Source organism: Nothobranchius furzeri, chromosome 9 (genome assembly GCF_043380555.1).
Source record: "Nothobranchius furzeri strain GRZ-AD chromosome 9, NfurGRZ-RIMD1, whole genome shotgun sequence".
NCBI classification, from domain to species: Eukaryota; Metazoa; Chordata; class Actinopteri; order Cyprinodontiformes; family Nothobranchiidae; genus Nothobranchius; species Nothobranchius furzeri.
The window spans coordinates 53,969,014-53,985,184 of record NC_091749.1 but is presented as its reverse complement, the minus strand read 5'-3'; the positions used below and the strand labels follow the sequence as shown (position 1 = coordinate 53,985,184).

Sequence of the window (16,171 nt, the reverse complement as noted above, 5' to 3'; positions counted from 1 at the left end):
AGAGGCAGGAAGACAATTAAATATAAAATTTATTAAGCAAATGTACAACAGCTTAATCGGCTACGTCACAGCTCAAATATAGAGATCTCGCATGAAGACTGGAGCATCTTATTCAACTGAAGTTTTAGGTTCTGTACAGAACTGTGAAAACATTTATAAAAAGCACACCATCTATCATTTATGAAACATTTCAAACCAAAAAAGCTGATCTGAAACCGGATATAAATTTGTGGGTTTTTTCTTTCACTGGCTGGATGGTCTTACAAAAAAAGTTTAAATCAAAACAAAGCCAGCCTAAAAAACAACAAAAAAAGATTCTGGTATTTTAAACACATCGTCCCCATTAGTAATATCTGCGTGACTTCGTTCAGACCCGACGCTCCCTCCCCGGGTAAGTATTATGTTACCTCAATCAAACGCCACAGCTATTTCTCTTTGGATGAAGTTGTGTTTTGTCTTATGTACTAAAATGATATGAAACTAACTGGTATATAGTACTTAAACTGAAAATGTACATTTCTTATCTTATTACCAAAGGACATGTACCTTTTCCATTACACACTGCTAATACATCATTTTACATTTGCATCTTTAACTGAAACAGAAATTCCAGATATAAAAGACAAGAAGAATCCAACATACTAAGCAGGTTCTTCAGCTCCCAGGTGTCAACAGTGAGACGCTGTTGTGTTCTTCGTATGCCGATAGGTTTGGAAGTGGATGTCTAAAGAAACTCTGCTGTCATGTAGTAACGACTACAACTGACTACCTTTCTTACCTAGAAACTGAGTAAATGTGGCTTTAAGAGACACAAACAAACAGGATGAATCAGAAGTATGTGGTGACATCATCAGTATCCACCTCGTAGGCCACCGCTTCGTGACCCTCCTGAGTTACTGAAGTAACCGCCACGGCCTGAACAAATACGGAATAATATTTTAGACATTTGTCAAATGAACATTAGGTATTGATCGGGACTGAAGGTTTGTAACAATCGGAGCTGATTTGTGGTTGTTGGAATGGAAACTCACCCATTTCAGATGCTCCACTAGATGTTGAGTTTAGAAACAACTCAATATAGCGATGCTCTGTGGGGAAAAACATCCAAACATCAATCCTGTGTCTTGTTCCACGTTGCCTTGGATACCAGCTTCAATATATTCTGCTTTACTTGCTTAAATACTTTCATTTTGAGTTCCTTCTTTAACTACTGCTCACTAAATCAAAAAATATCAGCCATATTTTGTCTCTACCTGTTCTTTGATAGATGAGATAAATGTCACTACAAAAGATATTAAAGAGGGGGAAACAGTGGGACTTACGCATGTGATTTTTGTCTTTGGACATGGCTGCCACAGCATCTTCATGAGAGCAAAACTCCACATCTGCCTCTCCAGTTGACCTCCCATTTGGTGACACGTCAATGTGGATTTTCAGCGGATCCAAGGGCGCAAAGAACTGGAATAAAAGCAACAATAAACCGAAAGAACCAGGAAGTAGGGAACTAATTTGCTTGATACAGAAACATGACAGGGAAATGACTCATGAAGAGATTTGATTTGGCCAGTGTTGACCTGGAGTGGATCAAAGCCCACGTTACTCAAACATAAAACAGTCTGGAAGGGATGCTGAACAACAAAGACAACCAGAAACAGTTTCTGTATGACTATATTTTTGGCAAATAGCTACTTTTAAACTACAGTAATCAAATATTTACCATAAAGGCTACTGCCTTTATTTCTCTTCAGACCTCGTTCTCTTTCACAGAAATGTAGTATAATCTTTGTTACGTTGTTTCTGCTTTGGTTTACATCAACACAAAACAATGTAGTATAATCTGCTGGTGCCCATAACAGGATACTGCAATGAAATATTTTCTAGACAAATACTAAAATGAACCTTGCATCCATACCTTTGCAATGTCTCCTTCTGAGGCCCGGAATGGTAAACCCCTCATATGCACAAAATGGCCGTTGTGAAAACCCGAGCCACCGTCAGATTGTCCACCATAACCGTGGCCTCCAACTCCTGCAGGGAAGGAACACAAAAAAAGTTAATAAAATTTACTGTTATTCTTGGATATATTTAAATTAAAAATGTACCATCTACAGATAATCTTAAAATGTTTAATGCAAAATTTTTGTAAACTCCAATCAAGATGTAAAATCTCTGTAAAAACAAATGTTAGTGTTGTGCTAAACTTTAAATATAATCATGCATTAAACTAAACTTGCAAATCTTTTAGTCTGACACTTGCACCGAGGAGGAATTCTGGTTTAATTGACGTTACCTCTTCCTCCTCTCTCTCCTCTCATTCGATCATCAAACATGTCGTCGTTGTAGCAGTAGCTGCTGAAACCATTGTAGTTGTCATAACCACTGTAACCTGCACACAGAGCACAAAGGCTAAACTTGGATTGTGGTTTGTATAAAATACATTAGAACCACAGCAGAGTCTTTTCTTTGTAACACCAACAAAATCATTGGAAAAAACAATGGTCAAAAACTTTCACAGAACCATCAGCAAATGCTTTATTTCTTTAAGACCATGTCCAATCGGTTTTTCAATACATTTGCGGTGGTCTCTAGTAGGAATCAGCGCCTTGTATGTTATACTCAAGAGAAAAGAAAAGCTCAGATGCGCCTGTTTAAGGAAGTACGAGTCAGCTGGAGGAGAAAGTAGCTTAAGGCGGCAGGATTTGGCGTCTCTATTTCCTGATATTTGGACATCTCACCTCTGATTTGATAACAGTAATGTAATAGCAGTGTTTTACCTGCGAGCTCATTCCTAACCAAGAGCGATTCTGATGTGAAATGGGGACAAAAGCATTCCACACAACTGATTCCACCACAAAATCACAGGAGAATTGCAACACCACGCATGATTTCAGAAGTCCACACAATAAAATAGAGAAAGACAGCTGATTGTCTCCAAAAGGGCTGGGGTTTATTTTCTGTTCCGTTTACATCTTCTACAAGGATTTAACAGGAAATGACGTACGTTATCTGCATGTGACTTTTATTTTGAAAGTTTCCGGATGTTTAACACTGCTTTTGTGTTTCACTTCCTGTGTTTTGAAACTGTGGAGTTTGACGTATTCTGGAAGAGCAGCACATAAAAAATAGACTGGAAACTAGGGCTGAAACGATTCCTCGAGTACCTCGAATAATTCGAGTACAAAAAATCCTCGAGTCAAATTCTCTGCCTCGAGGCTTCGTTTAATTCATGTTTAATTAATTCATGGCTTTGCAATCGCCCGGGGTCATGTTTCACCTGGACCGAAATAAGTGACGCACATGCACACTGCACTGAATGCACACGCGAGTAGCGAATGTAACTAAACTTTCTCTTAAGCCATGGCGGACAACGTGGACCCCGGTGGAGTGCGAAAAAGACAGAAAATGTCAAAGGTGTGGGACCATTTTTCACGTCGTAAGGCGGAAAACGTAGTCCAGTCTAAATACTGTAAAATGGATTTAGCCTACCACAACACCACATCCTCGACGCTGCAACCTGACCAGGAAACATCCACATGTAAATGCAAGCGGACTCGGAGCCTCTATAAGATAATGCATTTTAGCCTGTATTTCTATGTATTCTACGGACACTGTGCGACTTTTTCATTTGTAGCACTTAGTTTCAGCTTACGCCGTACGTCTGGTAGCAACACGTCGGTCTTAAAATGTGCTAAAAATAGCAGTTTTTACAACACGCCAGACTTTTTACTGTGTTGTTATTGATGTCCGTTGTCCCTCAGGATTGCTGCAGGAGGACACGGGTATTTATGAATGGCGGAGGAAAACGAAAGAAAATAAATAAATGTTTTGTGATCAGTATAATTTGACATAACCATGGCAAACATGCTTTCGACAATCCTTGTTAGTTTGAGAAAAAAAAAGTGTAGAAATTAAAACAGACGTGTGTTAATAGGGAAACAGCTGGCGAGCCATGTTTGCACATGCGCCGTTAGCGGTTCTGGTTCTGTTTGGGCCGCAGCCGCTCGCATTTGTTTACTGTGAAGTAAAGTTGAAGTGCTGAAGTTTTGAAAACTAAATTTGAATAAAACTTGAAGAATAACTGGCAATTGCTTTCTCATTTCAAGAGGTCTTTCATATTTTATAACATGCTATTTGATATAAGGGTTTACAAAACGCAAAAGAGTAATTTATTAGAGTACTCGATTAATCAGTAAAAGATTCGATAGAGTACTCGATTACAAAAATATTCGATAGCTGCAGCCCTACTGGAAACATATTGATAGTGTCCCCTCGCTTCTGGGCACGTTTAAAACGTTACATTTTGCTGCCGGTGGAAAGGAACCAATCCACTATAACGGCGGCTTATTGCCACGTAGAACGCTTCATGGATGTTTTGCGATGCCTCGTGCTCAGCGGAAAGAAGAGATGAGGCTTTCAAATCCTAGCATTTCAACATAAATTTTCTATCAGCAGCTAATGCAGGAGATAGTTGCTGGAGACTATTTTCATGCTCGGCCTGCAAGAAAAAATCTGAGTGACCGATTACAATCAGAAATAATGATAAAAAATGTTTTTTAGTGTTCCACACCTTTAAAGAAAAATAGTTGTTAAATGAACACAAAAAAAATTTGATTCTTTTTCTACTAGACATCATGTGTCATCAGCTTGTTATGGTCATTGTACCTCCTCCATAACCACCTCCACTTCTCATGCTGTCCATCAGGGCCCCACTGCGGCTGGCCCCATAAAGGCTTCCCTTTGAGCCCGACATGACAGGTCTGTCATAGGGCCCTGGTCTCTGGGAACCCGCTCCCCGCCGGGGAACCTCATGGTGAAATTTGATCTCCCACCGACTGCTCTTAAAGATTTCTATGTACCTGCAACATCAGAGGTCCGAAGGATAAAAATGAAACAGAAGCAGGTTAAGACGTAGAAATGGCTGAAGACTGCTTACAAGCACACATTATTGACACAAAGTAAACATTAAAGTGTCTGAATGTCTAAACAACCACATGTTTCACTGTTAGCTGGGCAATAAACAATATCTATGCCATCCTCATTACTGGTACCATTAGTCCTTACAATGTGTTTATGTTTGAATTTGGTTGTTCTGCTGATTTAGCATCACTGATGATAAGGGATTCACAATTCTACATTTAAATCCAAATTTGACTATAAACTAACCACATCTCAGAGTGTAAACATCTACTGAAGCTGCTGTTTTACATGACTACCGCAAAACAGTTCAAAGAAAAATTTGGTTAACTACAACCCCAATAAAGTCTTTTAATAAACATTTCATGAGCCCCCCAATTAAATGACCACTTTTTTAACGTTTTCCCAGAAATTTGTAACCCCACCAACCCATCCTCCCAACATGATCACCCATCAAATGCTAGAACAGAAATCCAACCCAGTCCAGCCCGTCCCTCACCCATCCGTCCCACCTGTGCCCTATTCTTTCCTTGTGTTTCCCCAGAGCCTTTTCTGCTATCTCCTTTGAAGCAAACTGCACGAAGGCTTCCCCTGTGCTCCTCCCCTGGTAGTCCACTGGCAGAGTTATCCCATTTGGCACGATTCTCAACCCTTTAACCCAAGCACACATAAATACATAGGTCGGTAGATGGACTGGTAGGGATACGTAGAACAACACCCACTGCATCAGTGGAGATTTCAGATTAATGTCAGGATTAACATGTCAGGATTAGAAAACTTCTTGAAAATTGAGAATGTCAGAATTCTGGATGTACATTAGTTTGTCTTCTACAGAAAATTAAAACTTAGACTGGCCTGGAGTCAGTTTAGAAGTCAGAAAACAACTGCAGGTACAGCAGGTAGGCCAATTGTGTTACTGTTGTTTTTTTACTTTAATAATTACCTGAAATTGAGCTCAATTAAAAGATTATGCTCTCTTTTTTTTAGTTTGTTCTTTTGTAGTGAGATTTTAAGTCATTGCTGATACTGACTCCAGATCAGTTCCATGAGACTATTTCCCCTCTAGCTTAATCTACTGTTAAACCCTTTTTATAAGATATAAGTCAAATGAGCATATTAAACATTAAATTAAACATAAGAGCATAAACTAGGAATAAACCAAACATTATGCTTTACACCAGGACACTCATAATAAGACACACAACTCTGAGTAATGTTAAAACAGTTTGTAAATTATAAAAGTCAACAAATCTATGACAAACATTCAAATTTATTCTTGGTGTTGTGTGTTTTTGTTTGATCTGGAATGTGGAAGTACTTGGACTTTAAACATTGTCCACATTTCCAAATATAACACTTTTTAGAAAACAAAAACTGTTTTAGATTAAAAAAGTTCATTTTATCTTTGTTGTAAATTAAAACGACAAAGTTTTCCTATTTTTCTTTTGTAAAACAAACGTTTGCAGGTTTCAAGAGGTTTCTCATACCTGCTGACAGATTTGACTGAAAGCTTCAGTCTTCCTTAGAGCGTCATCTGACTTCCATCGTTGTGTCATTTATCAGCTGGTCTGGGAGCGCTGTTGAACCGCGCCCCCAGAACTGTCAGCAGGTATGAGAAACATATTTAAACCCGCAAACGTTTGTCTTAACAAAAAAAATAAAAAAATTGAAAAGTAATTTAAACTGACTGTTTTACTTTAGATAAAAAACGGATCAGATCATGTAACTACGAGACTAAAATAATACACGGAGACTTCTGACGCTATCCAGCCCAATGTACTTAGATACATAAAGACAATAATAATAGTGAGTTTTTTGTGGGGTGGTACATGAAACCACTGACAACTGAGTTAAAATGCTAACCAAGAAATAAATAGCATGCAGTGACATTAATGTGTCTTTTACTGATCCACAAATATACTTTTGAGTCGACATGCAGATTACCTCAATTTATTTGCACAGACTTAGATAAAACGTTTTAATGTTCCTGTACCTGAAAAGAACTGAACAATCTCCTCCTTGCTGCAGCCAAAGGGAAGTCCTCTTAATTTCACCACACAGCCAGAGTTGTCGTCAGGTGGAGGACCGCTACGTTTCATCACCCAGTCCATTTCACTGCGCTTTGACTTGAACACTAATTTAGAAACATAAACAGGTGGACAAAAACAATACAGGTCTGTCACTTGAATTGATTATTTAAAGCAAAGGAAAGTAAACATTTTTATGCTCCAAACACATAAAGCTTTGTTAAAAACTGCACAAGTAGCTTACCTTCTATGTATCTGTGCCCCATGTATTTACGGTCCTTGGAAAGAGCTGTCTTGTAATCTTCTGATGTAGACAGTTCCATAAATGCCTCACCAGTGGATCGGCCATCTTTAGAGTAAGTCAAACACACCCCATCTTCTTTTCCCACGATGTCACAGTCTGCATTGTAAATAAGCTTGGTTTAATATTAGTTAGGCTTTAAATTTTCACCTTGAATATATTATTATTACTAATATGGAGGTAATGTTTACTGTAGCAAAATGGAAAAGCCTTAAACAACAAAAACTATAACTGCAAGCGTTTTTATCAAAACTATTTAAGATAAAATACAAAGATAAATTAAAATCTAAACATACATGTCTCAATATACAAAATAAATATATCATCTATTCTGGTTTTCATTTTTAATGTACAGCACTTTGGTGGCATGTTTCATGCCTGTAAGGTGCTTTCTAAATAAAGGTGATTGATTGACTCCTAAATAAAGACAAGTAGAAAATATTTGCCCTGTTTGTATTTGAAACAGACTGACGTGTCTTTTTAAGAAAGGAAATGTGGTAATTTGGAACAAACACAAGGTTTGTTTAAGATGACTAATAACACTACAAGTTCATTTTATCCCCTTCTTTTAAAAGGCTTGTGTGTGCTTAGTCTCACCAGAGAAGAAACTGGCCACCTCATCCGGTGTGCAGTTCCAGGGAAGTCCTCTGATTCGGACCACATAACCATCTCCATTTGAAGACATCCTGTCTGCCATAGCAAAATAAATAAAGAAAGAAAGAAACACAATCAAAACACTCCTTGTTAACAATTACAGCAATAATTATGTAATCATTGTGCAGTCCTTCATCCCCTAAAAACACTGGACACTGAGTGGGCTCTCATGCTGGAGTTAAATTAAGGCCCAAAGTGATTATGGTCAATAAAACTCTGAGGATTCTGTTACTACTCATAAATAAATGCATTGGACAAACTTCAAATATCTTTCTAATGAACATTTCAGTCTGGATTTCTTTTCACTTCTTGTAACGTGTAATCACAGTAGAGCCCATCTGCAAACCCTTAATTTTGCAGGCAATTTTTATTATATACTAAATAAAAGCCTACACTGACATTTTCATTCGTTGAGACAAGATAACTGGACAGATTTGAATATTTCCGTGTGCGCAGCTAGCCATTAAGCTAACGTTTGTATATCCAAGTTGTTTACTACCAGCGCGCATTTAAACCCATTCAAAATGGCTCCCACGACGGATGCCCTCAAAACAACGTCGCGCAGTCTTTATTTATACCAATTAAGAACATTTTTCAGCTTTAATCTGAAGTTGGACATTTTAACTATCGATCTTCCGCTAAAACGTTAGCTCTTTAGCGTTAGCAGGCCAACACTAGGAAAGACACAGCGGTCAAACGTACAAACCCAACTAAAGGCAAGCTAACGCTCGTTCACTGCAACAGAATACCAAAATACATTCCCACATAAAAATGAGTGAACTTTCTATCGAAATTTTGTTTAAAAGAAACAAAGAAGTTGCGTTACATGTAAGTTTTTATCCCGGTCCTCTTCTGCTCTTCAGGTTACACCACCAGGAAACCCGCTCATGTAAATTATCGCGAGAGTACGAAAGAGAAAGAAAAGAACACATTAAAACTTTATTTAAAAACATCTCGGAACAATGACAAATTTCAATGGAAACATAATAATCTAATATTTCAACACAAATTCACACTTCTTTTGAGAATTCAAATTAAAAGAAAAGCAAAACCTCATGGTGGCAGTCAGATCTATTAATAAGCAAATATACAACAATGTAAAAAAGGAAAATAAAAAGAACAAAGTAAGAATTAAACAAGTACAAGAAAACGCATACAATCATGAAATACCAAGCTGGTTCAATAAAAGCCCAATTGCAAGAGAGATCAAACACATGTGCATGGTCAACTGTTTTTTCATACTCTCTGACTTAGCAGACAGATTCAAGAAGATTTATTTGAGCATGTTTTGAATATCTACAGCATTTTCTTCATTCAGGGGTTTTATAAATATCCTAGTCCATTTTACTTTTTGACGAGGGTTGTTGGTGAAAACAGCCAAAGATCTAAACAAAATTATAAAGCCTTTTTTGGAAGCCTTAGGAAATGTTGATCAAGATCATTTAATAAAAAAATAATAACTAATAAAATCAGACTCAACTGGAAAAAAGTGCAAATAAATCAAGTTTGAATGATAAGTCCTTTGCATAGTACAGTATCTCTGATACGACCTGATGCACCTTATAGATATTTACATTAAGCACTATGAGGACAAATACGACAACGAAGATGTGTTAAACATGGCTGACAAAGCAAATCTGTAGTTGTGACGCTCAGTTCTGGCTGTAAAACCAAGTAGGGGGTGGGGGAAGTCAAAAGTCCACAGACAGCAGCACTGCTGGACCAACACCAACATCAAATCACCATTCCTTGCTGCAGGCAGCTTTAAGCCTAACAACAATGGAAATCCAGGTTTTTACGATGGATTCCTTCACAAATCTACCCTTTAAGGGAAATCCTGCAGCTGTCTGTCCACTTGCACACGTGAGTAACATCAGTGTGTGTGGGACTGAGTGTGTTGTGTGTAATTTTAGCTGAGGGGCCCATGATGAGGCTTGGTTCTAGAAAAATTGCATGCAAGAATCTTACATCTATAAGAAAGACACACTTTCATGCTTAGACACAGCAGGTTGAGGTTCACAACTAAACTGGACCAAATAAAAGTGTCTGGCATTTACTCAGTAGTTTTAGAGACCGATTGAAACCAAAAACAAACACGGCTGTCTGAGCACGTCCTGCAGAGTGCAGCTACATCTGGTCTAAGTTCAAACCAGTTTATGTCCTTCATTTTTTTCACTACTTGTTGTGCAGCGACCATGAGTCATTTACTGATTGATCTATTGTCTTTGTAACAGGAGCTGAATGATGATTTGTATCAGAAGATAGCAGCAGAGATGAACCTATCAGAAACAGCTTTTGTCACCCCCATCAATCCGTCTGACACCTTCACCTCTGGTAAGTTTATCTGCTCTAAATGCTCACATGCACGACACTCCCTCTCTTCGTAGAAAAGAGGTCATACAAATGACTGAATAAAAACAAATGTTCTTGAATGTTTTTTAAATGTTCATATATGCGGCACGAGTTTAAATAAATTATAATTATGTTTAAAGGTAAAAATCACTAGAAAATAAAGAATTTATATAATTACATGAGTGGAAATAAAAATCACTAAATGCATTTTAATACCAACACTTGAACAGAACATTTGTATGGCTGCTTGACGTTTGCAAAAAATCTTGAATTTTTGATGTTTCAAGATTTGGAAGGAGCTAGAATGAAAGTGCTTGAAACTAACTGAAATTGAGTATAGCACACTAAATGTACCTTTATGGAAAAAGGAAATGAAATGATGTTATTTGAGCTTATCGGTACTGTTCTGTTCGGTTTGTGATAACTAACCTTAAAAGTGCTTGAAAATGGCTTGAATTTGATTTTGGTTCAAACCACGGCCTCAATTAGTTTTTTTAAATAAATTTTTAGCTTTGTGCTAAATATGATCAGGGATATATATATATATATATATATATATATATATATATATATATATATACATATATATATATATATATATATATATATATATATATATATGTATATTTAAATTTTATTATTATTTATTTTTTGCCTTCGGATTTACTCAAACTTAAAACAACTCCTGCAGTCAGCAGACTGGTTCACACGTTAGACACACAGCTATGGTTTCCATTGTTGGAAACAACAATATGAAGCCATCGGTTTCCTGCGGCAACCCAAAGACAAACATGTGATGAACATGTTAGTTATATAACAATATTCAATATCACTTATAAAAATAAAACACAAATTATTACAGTAAAATAAACTTAAACCAAGCATTTACATATTTTTAAAGAATATTTGATATTTTTCATTCCACATTTTCACAGCTCTTTTCATACAGCATGATAAAATGTTTTGTGATTTACAGGATCGAGGTTCCTCCTCCGGTGGTTTACACCCACAGTGGAAGTGAATCTGTGTGGCCACGCCACCCTGGCTACTGCAGCCGTCTTGTTCCAGTATAAAAGTGAGACACTTTAAACACAAACACATTCATTTGCATTGAACAGGCCTGCAACTGTGGCTTCAGAGCTACACACACAGTCCGTCAGAGCCTCTGAAGTGGCTCCTTGTTGCTTTGACCAAACATGAACATAAGTGATTTATTTAATAAAAGTTGTCAACAGGTAAAAAAAAAAAGTATATATTTTTTTCATTTATTTATTTATTTAGAAAGTTTTATTCATTTATTTGTTTTTTTTGTCTAATGCTTTGCAGTACTTTCCAGTCAAACACTCAAAGGTTGCTCTACATCAGGGCTATTCCATTCTGGGCATGGAGGGCCGGAAATCCTGCATGTTTTAGTGGTTTCTCTGCTCCAACACACTTGATTCAGTGGTTGAATCACCTGTGCAGCAGCTTATAAGGCAGAAGCCTGTTAATCACCTGCTGATTGAAATCAGGTGTGCTGGAACAGAGTTAAAACTAAAATGTGCTGGATACCGCTAGCCTAGTGAACTAGACCAAATTCTTGCTTTGCAAAGTTTGGTAAATAATACATTTATTTAGTCTGGCTTGCCAGGCTAGGATACCGCCCCTCCAGGCCTGGAATTGAATACCCCTGCTCTACATTATTTTAGTACCAGAATGAAGTAAATCATCGCTTCAGTTTTCAGAAAAAAATGTAATTAAAATGCAAAAACCAATTTTGCAGTTGAGCTAACAGTATTTAGTTCTCTCTACTTTATGATAGATTTAACTCCAAATTGATGAGAAAACAGAAATTTACACATTTAAGCCAACAGGTTGTAACAGCAGAAGGTAGTTTTGCACAATAATTGGAATTCACTCAGTTAAAAGACATCAAATAGTAGTACATCTAAAATGTTTTATTTTTGGACAATTAAAATTAAAATTAATTTCCAGCCAGGTGTAAAGTTGTTGTTTTCAAAGGCATTAGGATAAAAATGAATGCCCTATGTGTAACTGGATAATTTTTCCTAATTTTAGACAAAATAAATGAGAATCATTGATTTATCTAATCTACTAATCTAAATTCATTCATGAGCAAAAAAAAATATTATTTTATCGTGCAAAACTGCAAAGTTTCCTACGAATACCTAAAATGAACAAAGAAAAAATGTTGCAGCTGACCATAAACTCTTTGTTTGAAGGCATAGTGTGATTATGTGGCTTTGAGTGAATTATATTTATATGATTTATAATATAAATGAAACATTTCAGTCAAATACCATGGATGAAGACTTGGGTTTAAATTTTTTTTGAAAACCGAGGCTTCAGTGCTGAGAATGTTGCAGTTTTACAAGAAAGCAGAAAGTGTCTTGTCTCCATCAGAAAACATCAACCCAACGCTGGTGTTTGAGACGAGGAGCGGAGACCTGGCCGTCTCTAAGAAAAAGGATGGATATCTCATGGACTTTCCTCTCAACCCGCCCACCCAAGTGGTGCAGAACACACACACACACACACACACACACACACACACACACACACACACACACACACACACACACACACACACACACGCATGCACGCACGCAAGTAAATAATACACACATTCACTAGAAAACACCAAAAAAGAAAATAGTTCTGAAGACATTTCAAATTACTCAGACACACACACACACACACACACACACACACACACACACACACACACACACACATATATATATATATATATATATATATATATAAAACATATGTATTTTTCACAAAATAATAAGAATAATATTTCTTTTAAATCTCAGGATCCCAAAGAATTTAAAGATTTCATAAGGGTGAGAAAAAAAAATGCATATTAACATGTATGGCGATTCGCCTCAGTGTGATCAGTTTGTTTATCGCGTGCGTGCATGTGTGTGTGTGTTTTACAGGTGACTGTTGGCAACCTCCCAGTTCAGGGTGTTTTTCTGAATACAAACATGAGGAAGTTGATGATTCGATTGTCTGACAGCTGTGACAGGTCATTTAAACAATGTTGGCTTTGAAAACTGTTTTTGGTTCCTCAGATGTTTGTACTGAATCAGATAATTGATCATAATTTCCTCTAATTTCTCCAAAAGATGACAAAATCATTGTGTTTTACCTTTAGGGCCATGCTAACTGGTCTGAATGTCGACCCCACCACTCTTCTGGCAATCGAAAACGAAGGAAAAGTGAAAGGAATAATCGTCACAGTGAAAGGTTTTTGGACAAAAATCTTATGAAATGATCGAAAAAATGAGTGATGAGTAATATATGATGTCTAGCAGTAGTAATTACTCACTCATTTTGTTTTGCACCAGAGGAGAGGAGCCAAAGATTGTCTCTAGTAAATTAATATGTGAAAAGCAATCATGAAAAAAATAATCCAGCAATGGTAAAAAATGCAGTACAAAGGCTACTGAAAAACTGAGTAAATGTTTGATCACAACAGCTGATTTGATTTGTTAAGCTTATTCAGTCTGATCAATAAAAATTTAATTAATTGAAGTCATGAAGTTCAGAGAACAAAAAAGTAAAATTGAATATCTACTTTTTAAATAAAAGTAGACCACATTTGCAAATCACTCCTATTCAAAATAACACTTTAGAGACAAGCCGATAGGTCACGTATGTTAGAGCAGTCCATCTTAAATACAGACAGTATTTAACCTTAAATGCAATATAAGCTAAACATATTTTCTGGTAAGAAGTGGCCATCTGGATGTTACGAGCTTGTTAATTTAAAAGACGTGATGTAAATGAGTCGGAAAAGGGTAAAGTGACTTCTCCAGGTCAGGGATGAGGTCCTGCTCCAAGTGGAGGCATTTAAGTATCTCAGGGCCTTGTTCATGAGTGAGGGAAAGATGGAGCACAAGATCGATAGGCGGATTGGTGCTGTGTCTGCAGTGATGCAGGCGTTTTAGTGGTCTATCATGGTGAAGAGAGAGCTGAGCCGGAAGCCAAAGCTCTCGATTTACCGGTCGATCCATGTTCCTCCCTTCACATATGATCATGACTGAAAGAATGAGATACAAGAGGCTAAAATGAGTTTTCTCCACAGGGTGGGTGGGCTCTCCCTTAGAGATGCGTGAGAAGCTCAGTCACCTGGGAGGGGCTCTGAGTAGACCTGCTGCTCCTCCACATTGAAAGCAGCCAGTGTAGGTGGCTCGGCATCCCTGGTGAGATTTGCCGGGCACATTCAACCAGGAGGAGACCTAAAGGAAGACCCAGGACACGCTGGAGGGACTATGTCTCTCAGCTGGCCAGGGAATGCATTAGGATTCCTCGGAGGAGCTGTCCTAAGTGGCTGGGGAGAGAGAAGTCTCCCTGCTTAGGCTGCTGCCCCCGTGGCCCAACTCCACATAAGCAGACAAAAAATGGACAGTGTAAATGTAAAATAACATAAAATAAATGTCAAGTTTAAGTACATAAAAATATGTTTTATTCCACCATCTGTCAGTTTTTTTGTATGTTTTGCCCATAATTAACTAAGTGTGGGTTTTTTTCCATAGCAAACTGTGATTACAGCATCCATTTTGCCTATGAAAAATTTAATCCCTTTTTATTCTATCCTATATTATTTTATTCATCCTATCGAACACCATGAAGATGTGAAGGCTTGCTGAGGACTTCAGCTGCTAAACATCTTCTTTTATATCTGAAAACAGGGTCAGCAGACCATCAGCCAGGATACGACTTCTATTCCAGAAACTTTTCTCCCTGGTTTGGGATCCCAGAGGATCCAGTCACCGGTAAGATGACCTCCATCACTGCTGCTTCTAAAATAACCGTTTGCAGCATCTGAAGGGGGTTCGTTTATTGATTGTTTTTTTGTTCTTGTACTCATTCAAACACTCAAGACACCCATTGAGATTAGATCTATCAGTTTCAGCTTCTTTGCACTAAAGCAGTAAAGTCGTTTCTAGTAAACCTTCTTTTGTGTCTTTGTAGGGTCAACACACACGATCCTGGGTAGCTACTGGTCAAAAGAACTTGGAAAAACTAAAATGCTGGGTAAGTTATTGATTACATATCAGGACTAAGAAATAAAGCAGGCACTCACTTGGTCATAAAAAGAAATGCACACGAAGAGCTTGGTGTTATTTCAAAAAGGGTGAAGCAAAATTAGTGTCTGACTTCACATCCAGGTGCTGCTTATTAAGGATCGGCACACGTGAGCAGGTCAATGAAAGCAGGAGTTTTGACATTTCACTTTGTCTTACCAAATGAAGACATCTTAGTGTACAATTAGCAAAATACTGAGCAGGTATGTTTTGTTTTGAAGGGTCAGCTGGAGAAATTTACAGCATTATGATTTTGAAGTTGCATCTGGGTTAAAGTCCTTTAAAACAAGATTTAAAAAAAATCTGGAGCATTTCAGAAAATTTGAATCTCCTCAGTGAGCTGGGAGAATTAGCTACAGCCCCCTTAATAGAAAGCTCAGCAGACTAGCCTAAGATCAAGTTGTTCATATGGTCTAGTAAAAATCCAAACCTTGACCTGACACTCTGGTGGGAACTTGGAAAGCCCATATTAAAGAAGCTCTCGTTGCTATTCTGCATTTCTCTGATTTGAAGCTCCTTGAATGAAAAGCAGAACATCATCATGCCCTGTAACCCACCACTGACCCTCTCTCTGGTGTTTGTGCAGCTTACCAGTGCTCCAGCCGAGGTGGAGAACTGGAACTTGAAGTGAGAGATGATGGAAGGATCAACATCGGAGGAGAGGTCGTCACCGTGCTGCAGGGAATAATCAGACTGTAGCTGCAGAGACGTTCCGTGTGTGATATGTGACACATAAATAAAAACATCCTGTTCAAACCAGTCAGTCTAATAAAGAAACATCAGAACCAACCATGCACAGCACGCTCTCTTTGGATCATCGTTAT

At 37.6% G+C, this 16,171-nt stretch overlaps 2 protein-coding genes across 4 annotated transcripts; one reads left to right on the top strand and one right to left on the bottom strand.

The window, feature by feature from the left end:
• Positions 1 to 11: 11 nt before the first annotated feature.
• hnrnph3 (heterogeneous nuclear ribonucleoprotein H3 (2H9)) lies at positions 12 to 9,041 on the bottom strand. 3 transcript variants are annotated; one of them, XM_015953804.3, is made up of 11 exons: positions 8,723 to 9,041; positions 7,840 to 7,932; positions 7,186 to 7,341; positions 6,908 to 7,048; positions 5,427 to 5,565; positions 4,663 to 4,856; positions 2,291 to 2,386; positions 1,913 to 2,028; positions 1,323 to 1,458; positions 1,032 to 1,088; positions 12 to 915 (listed from the first exon to the last, which is right to left on the bottom strand). In XM_015953804.3, exons 2-11 carry the CDS (start codon positions 7,925 to 7,927, stop codon positions 851 to 853), a joined length of 1,188 nt encoding a protein of 395 aa, XP_015809290.1. In that variant the 5' UTR covers positions 7,928 to 7,932; positions 8,723 to 9,041; the 3' UTR covers positions 12 to 850. The 3 variants fall into 3 exon arrangements, with proteins under 3 accessions (XP_015809290.1, XP_015809289.1, XP_070411050.1); XM_015953803.3 differs by having other exon boundaries at positions 7,840 to 7,928; XM_070554949.1 differs by lacking the exons at positions 5,427 to 5,565; positions 7,186 to 7,341; positions 7,840 to 7,932; positions 8,723 to 9,041 and having other exon boundaries at positions 6,908 to 7,042.
• A 551-nt stretch (positions 9,042 to 9,592) lies between these two features.
• LOC107381878 (phenazine biosynthesis-like domain-containing protein 2) lies at positions 9,593 to 16,136 on the top strand. The gene is made up of 10 exons (XM_015953811.3): positions 9,593 to 9,759; positions 10,131 to 10,230; positions 11,225 to 11,323; positions 12,652 to 12,761; positions 13,068 to 13,097; positions 13,194 to 13,282; positions 13,412 to 13,503; positions 14,952 to 15,035; positions 15,235 to 15,297; positions 15,934 to 16,136. The coding sequence occupies exons 1-10, from the start codon at positions 9,676 to 9,678 to the stop codon at positions 16,044 to 16,046; spliced, it is 864 nt and encodes a 287-aa protein (XP_015809297.3). The 5' UTR covers positions 9,593 to 9,675; the 3' UTR covers positions 16,047 to 16,136.
• The last annotated feature ends 35 nt before the right edge of the window (positions 16,137 to 16,171 follow it).

Excerpts from the sequence above, each read along its gene's own strand:
- LOC107381878 (XM_015953811.3), top strand. The coding sequence starts at position 9,676 with ATGGAAATCCAGGTTTTTACGATGGATTCCTTCACAAATCTACCCTTT. Across the intron at positions 13,283-13,411 it reads TTGTCTGACAGCTGTGACAG|GGCCATGCTAACTGGTCTGA; the intron begins GTCATTTAAACA and ends TTTTACCTTTAG. Across the intron at positions 13,504-14,951 it reads AATAATCGTCACAGTGAAAG|GGTCAGCAGACCATCAGCCA; the intron begins GTTTTTGGACAA and ends ATCTGAAAACAG.
- hnrnph3 (XM_015953803.3), bottom strand. Across the intron at positions 7,342-7,839 it reads GGTGGCCAGTTTCTTCTCTG|ACTGTGACATCGTGGGAAAA; the intron begins GTGAGACTAAGC and ends TTTACAATGCAG. Across the intron at positions 916-1,031 it reads TAGTGGAGCATCTGAAATGG|GCCGTGGCGGTTACTTCAGT; the intron begins GTGAGTTTCCAT and ends GTATTTGTTCAG.